Source organism: Pygoscelis adeliae, unplaced genomic scaffold, assembly GCF_000699105.1.
Source record: "Pygoscelis adeliae isolate BGI_AS28 unplaced genomic scaffold, ASM69910v1 Scaffold78, whole genome shotgun sequence".
Classification (NCBI taxonomy): domain Eukaryota; kingdom Metazoa; phylum Chordata; class Aves; order Sphenisciformes; family Spheniscidae; genus Pygoscelis; species Pygoscelis adeliae.
The window spans coordinates 3,004,479-3,010,837 of NW_008825409.1; the positions used below are offsets into that span (position 1 = coordinate 3,004,479).

The window sequence follows — 6,359 nt, forward strand, 5'->3', positions numbered from 1 at the left end:
AGAAGAAAACTAACTAGAAACTGGAGACAGTGGCCCGGTGGAGGGCTGTGTAGCTGGGCAGCGCGGGGCTTCCCTGGTTATAGGGACAGACCTGACACGGGTCTTCTCTCCGGCAGGCTCAGCTCAGAAAATGTTCTGCCTGTGCCCATACTGAGCAAGCGATTAGAAAACTCCATTGCCCTGAGAACAACTCAGAGCCCATTCGGTATGTTCCTGACACTAACAGAAACCTCCGTTTCCATTTCAATCAACTGAAAGGAGACCTTATCAACCATTACATTTGCTTTTCTTCTCCTCTGCCCCATGAAAAAGCTGATACAACGCAGTAACCTTTTTCAGATCAAGGAATTTCAATTAGTCCAAAGAGAACACACCTTCTATGGACTCAGATCTACAAGTATTAACGAAATCAAATTCAGAGGGACTGGCCTGGACACGGCATCCCTATATATCAAATTTAGAGGGAGACAGAGATGCTGGAAGAGTAGCAAGGCAAAAGCAGCACACCAGGGTAAGTCTGTATCCTGTACACAATGTTTGCCTTTCTAACCTTCCTCTGGTGGTGGCTATTACTCCCATTTTCCCTTCTTGTCTCATATACCAATGCAGATGCAATGGCCTTGTCCCAGAAGCCTTCACTCTGAAGAAACCCCAGATATCCAGACATTTACCTCTTTTCTGAACACATCACCGCCCAAATTGTGCAAGCTTTGCCCTTCTTTTTCTCCAGATAAACCCAGCACAATCCTCCCCCACACCACGCCCTTGATCCTATGTGGTAACTAGAAGCACAAGGATGATCAGAGGAAAAAAAATCACTGTGGAAATACTAAATATTGCAGGAACAGGAGGTATTTAGGAATCTACTCTCTAAAAAGTATACCCTAACAGCAGCAGCAATGAAAGAGCAATAAATGAGTGGGAGAGGCCTAAGGGAAAATTGCACCTATACAGGAAGATGTAAACTTAGAGGAATCCCAGTGTTCAAGCTGCAGGTAAGGAAAGACATCTGAACTAAGTCCCTTTTCAACAGCTACTTGGATTTACAGGCTCTTCAGCGAATTGAAAAAGCAACAAAAACCACCCACCTATTAGAAGAGAACGATCGAAAATTAAAAGGATCAAAGGAATCAAAATATTTGTTCACATGCAGAAATTCAGATGGACTGCTGGAGAAAGGAAGAAATAAATACGCTCACAATATACGTGTACATTTTCAGCACCTAATTCGAAGAACACTGACCATTGGGAGAGACAGCTAAAAATCATCAACTTCTTTTCAAGGTGATTCTCTAGCATTGTTTTCAGCGCTACCTATTGTCAACCTGTTTTACTTGAAAACAGATTGAGACAAAACAATTATTTTTGTTTTTAAATGGGTGGGATGGGAAAATTAAAATTAAAAACTAAGAGAAATGCATGAGGAACAACTGAACTGACCAGATGTTGTGGAGGGAAAACTGCCTATTTTGAGTGCTATATTCTCTTTATAGGGTTTAATCTATTTCTGTTATTACAAGCACGAGTTGAAATTGCACGTGACAGGGATACGGACTGTAATCTAACAGCAAATTTGGGATTTGGCAGTTCAGTCTTTGAAGCCAGGATTTCACCCCTGAATTCCAAGTGCTGGTCTGATCTCTCTTGGTTTTATAGCAGAAGAGCTCCATTAATTTTCATGAAATCATGTCTGCAAATTACATCGTTGTAAATGACAGCAAAATGGTGCTCCTTTCTGTGATCTCCCGAATCACAGGTTATTTATCTACCCCTGTATAGAGGAGACCAGGATACTTATTAACTATAGACCTTGAAGAGGAGTAAGATGAAATGAAGGCAACAAAGGCAAGGGGAGAATATCAATCAAATCAAAATACAGGCTTACAGGACTAAAACTAATACAAGTATATTCTGGAAATAATACAACACAGAGTGCATTATTACTAATATAAAACTCTTGAAAGGTGTTATTCATTTATCTAAAAATCAATGTCAGCTGTACAAAATCTACCTGTTTTCCCTCATCACCTCTGCTTCCTTTTCTTTCACAGATGTTGGAGACTCTTCAAAGTCGTACGAGAAGAGGTGAAAAGGAGTATGTGGTACATAAGGTAATTTCTCCACCGTTGGAGATGCCTTTGGAGTAATGGATGCTGATGAATTCTGGGAGGAGCTTAGTAATGCTGCCGCAGGTGAAGATGGTGATGAAAGGACAGAATTATGATGAGAGACAGATGAGTCAGGCACAGAAGAGGAGCTGCTAGAAGAGCTCTTTGCTCTAGAGCAGGAGAGAGGCCTCTCAGCTGGAGAAATGGCACTGGAGACGGCTGAAGAATCAGAACACCATGAAAGGTTTTCATTCACAGCCTCCTGTGCACCTGGGACCCCACTGCAGGAGGAAAACATCATGAGAAAGGGAAGGGAAGGAGAGAAAAACGGGGAAAAGAGAGATCAATAGATAGTACCACTTGGAGGGGGAAAAAAAATTTCAAGGAGAGTCAGACAAACAAAAACTTCCCAAATTTAGACAATCACCATCTCTTTTTAAATAAAGTAAGAGAACTCACATCTTTGTATCCCAGTGGGATTCTTCTTGGGGTTGGAAATACTGAGGAATGGAAGCGACTCAGCTTAAAGGAAAGGAAGGGATTTAACCCACAGGTTTCAGAATTAATTTTCATGAACCTTTTCACAACCATTTTCTGAACAATTTTCAGGTATTTCAAGTTAGGTTGTAAGCATTGCCAGAGCAGTACAAAGCAATCTTAACACGCTGGATAATGTGATCCACAGAGTATAGATGCTTCAAGATACAATCTGCATGACTGCCTCTTGAAGGCCAGATATTTGATTATCATCCTCCCTGGTGATCTGATTTTACTAAAAATGCTCATCCACCAAAGATGAAAATAAAAAATACTCAATCAGCACTGCTCTGTCAAAATTAAGGTTTAGAATTATTTCAAAAGCAACGCCTTACCAGATCATTTGTCTAGGTATGAAGGCACTAATTTCTCTGAGTGTCAGCATCCCATGTTGGTGTCAGATAGAGACTTGCAGAGTTGCATCAAGTGCAACAAAAGACACATCTGCTTTGCTCTAGTGAAGGCAGGTGTTGGTGAGTGACAGAAGCAGCAAGGCAGGTGAAAAGCCATGGCATCTGCACTCCGGGATATCTGTTTTCACTAATATCTCCAGCATAAACACTGTGCAGGGCTTTGGGCTGAATCACTCGGCAGGTGGCTGATTTCATTCTTCTGAGACCACCTCTGCAATCCACCTACAGGCATGCAAGGCATGGCCCTTATCCGAGGAGTGTGGGTTTGGCACAGAGTACGCAACAAAAACATAATACGTTATATGTGTTAGGATATTATGAAGTTAATCATCAGGTATATACCAGGTAATCATTCTCACAACAGAAGCACAGGGCAATCTGGAAACCTTTATCTAATGCACCCGCTGTGCACGGCAGGAGTCACTGAAGCCAGGTTAGTCCTACCCTTCCTGACAGCATCTGACACGAATGGCCAGGGTACAGATCATTTCTGTTGCGCTACAGTGACAGTGAAAGGAGGTATTTAGAAAAGGCATGGGAATATCATCCAGTTATCTCACAGTGACTATTATTTTAAAAGACCCATGACCTAAAAACACATCATGACCTTTACACAGCTCTTCCTCTTTTTTTTAAACAGTACTTTAATATATTCATGTGATTTACTAATAACTTGTCTCTTAGCTTTGACTTTTAAGAATTGGATTTGAGGAAATTATCACTTAATTTTGAAATTTCAGGCAGCCATTGGCAAGATTTGCAGACTGGAAGATATTAATAACAACAGTACAGTATTTTCTTTGGAATTTGCACATTAAACACTTTCCTTTCTTCCTCCCATGCTGTATAGCGTCTGCATGAATGTGGTTTATTTAAAAAAAAAAAAATCCAATCTCACTTGCCGAGTTGCAAAGCCAAACAATTTAACCTAAATCAAATGGCTGTCTGGAAGAAAGAACGTATTTTCTTTCTTCCAATTTACCAGGATAAAGTTGCCAGATGCCAAATTCATATATACCTCAGGATAAGCGGAAAATTTTACATGAGAATATTGTTTTGATAGGTGGTTTGTTTATATCCATATATACACAGATGGGCAGGTATGTATAAAATGATATGTATCTATCAGCTTTGCCTCTAAGTAGTTCCTTCCTATTAAAACATGAACAAAATTGATAGAAATCATAGGCAGCACTCAAAAAATGTCAATCTTCATACCGACAGATATTGCTAATAAGGTTAATAATAAATAGGGATGAAAACCTAAGAAACCAAGCAACATCCTACCTCAGCGAAGCACTACAACATTTCACCATTGCCTTAACTAAAAAGATAAACCTAAGCCATGCTTAGACGTTACGCTTTCTGCTAAATCTTTTAAGATTTGTGAGTGTTACTCATTTTGTACAAAGGCAGTGAGCGCAGACAGTCCTTAGTGCATTGAGCCTATATTTTAAAAGACCCATGACCTAAAAACACATCATGACCTTTACACAGCTCTTCCTCTTTTTTTTAAACAGTACTTTAATATATTCATGTGATTTACTAATAACTTGTCTCTTAGCTTTGACTTTTAAGAATTGGATTTGAGGAAATTATCACTTAATTTTGAAATTTCAGGCAGCCATTGGCAAGATTTGCAGACTGGAAGATATTAATAACAACAGTACAGTATTTTCTTTGGAATTTGCACATTAAACACTTTCCTTTCTTCCTCCCATGCTGTATAGCGTCTGCATGAATGTGGTTTATTTAAAAAAAAAAAAATCCAATCTCACTTGCCGAGTTGCAAAGCCAAACAATTTAACCTAAATCAAATGGCTGTCTGGAAGAAAGAACGTATTTTCTTTCTTCCAATTTACCAGGATAAAGTTGCCAGATGCCAAATTCATATATACCTCAGGATAAGCGGAAAATTTTACATGAGAATATTGTTTTGATAGGTGGTTTGTTTATATCCATATATACACAGATGGGCAGGTATGTATAAAATGATATGTATCTATCAGCTTTGCCTCTAAGTAGTTCCTTCCTATTAAAACATGAACAAAATTGATAGAAATCATAGGCAGCACTCAAAAAATGTCAATCTTCATACCGACAGATATTGCTAATAAGGTTAATAATAAATAGGGATGAAAACCTAAGAAACCAAGCAACATCCTACCTCAGCGAAGCACTACAACATTTCACCATTGCCTTAACTAAAAAGATAAACCTAAGCCATGCTTAGACGTTACGCTTTCTGCTAAATCTTTTAAGATTTGTGAGTGTTACTCATTTTGTACAAAGGCAGTGAGCGCAGACAGTCCTTAGTGCATTGAGCCTACATAACTAAACATGTTTCCATTAACACACACCCACCAACAAAGCTTTTAAATGCAAAAAGATTTCCCTGGGGGGTGGCTTTTACAGGTGATCTAGGAATGCGAGTGAAAAGGTAGATGCTGCTGCACACTGTGCTGGTGAGTTTATGCCAGAGGCTGAGGAAAAGGTGGAGGGACGAAGCTGAATCCCGATACCTGGCTTTGACCTGCCTACGGGCCTCTTCCTCCCCCTCATCCTCAGTATTGGGCTCTGTGACTGGCTGTTCTTCTTCCTCCTCTTCCTCCTCTTCCTCCTCTCTGAGGTCAGACCAAGGAAAGAGGCATGCAGTAGGTTGGAAAGAGAGAAGGTGGAAGAGAAAACGACATGAGTCCCCAGAAAAAGAAATTCAATGAAATCAGAAATGGAAGGAAAACACTGGGCGGTGGGGTGGGGGGAGTTATGGCCCCCCTATGTTAGACAAACAGCCACCTAAAACTTCCCGCTAAGTATGTGTTGGTGCAAGGGTGGCTACCAATACAAAAATTTTATCCTCTCCCCAATTTACATTTTTTACTATTAATTTTTAAGACCCCAAAGATGCCATTGTTTTTTCTCGAGCTTGGCTTTCCATAACGCTGCTGCCCTACCTGCAGAGGCGTTAGTGGAAAACATTCACGACAAAACCAATGTTCAACTCGTCAGCCATTAAGCTGTGTCTGTTTGGCTTAAAGGACAGTACACGCTGTGCTGGCATGGGACAGCTGGCACTGGACATCACACTTTCTAAATTAACACAAATAAAACATTCCTGTTAAGCAGCCGATAGCTCAACTGGAAAACAGAACAGGGTGAACCATTAAGTTAGAAATAACAGAGAGATGAAATCAGTTCAGGACTATTTGCAAATAGCAATATTTAAGTTATCGGATGCCAGTACATGAATTATTTCAGTAAAGAGTCATTAGTATGGTCAAAGAAGGCTTCGGTTGAGCTA

The 6,359-nt window shown here is 40.0% G+C and overlaps 1 protein-coding gene across 1 annotated transcript in view; it reads right to left on the bottom strand.

Annotated features, from left to right (window-relative positions):
- The window catches only part of FHOD3 (formin homology 2 domain containing 3), a 377,261-nt gene that overhangs the window by 96,159 nt on the left and 274,743 nt on the right, over nucleotides 1-6,359 (bottom strand). The window contains exon 11 of the mRNA XM_009330482.1: nucleotides 2,012-2,389. Coding sequence (XP_009328757.1) covers nucleotides 2,012-2,389 — 378 coding nt within the window. The remainder of the gene's footprint in view (nucleotides 1-2,011; nucleotides 2,390-6,359) is intronic.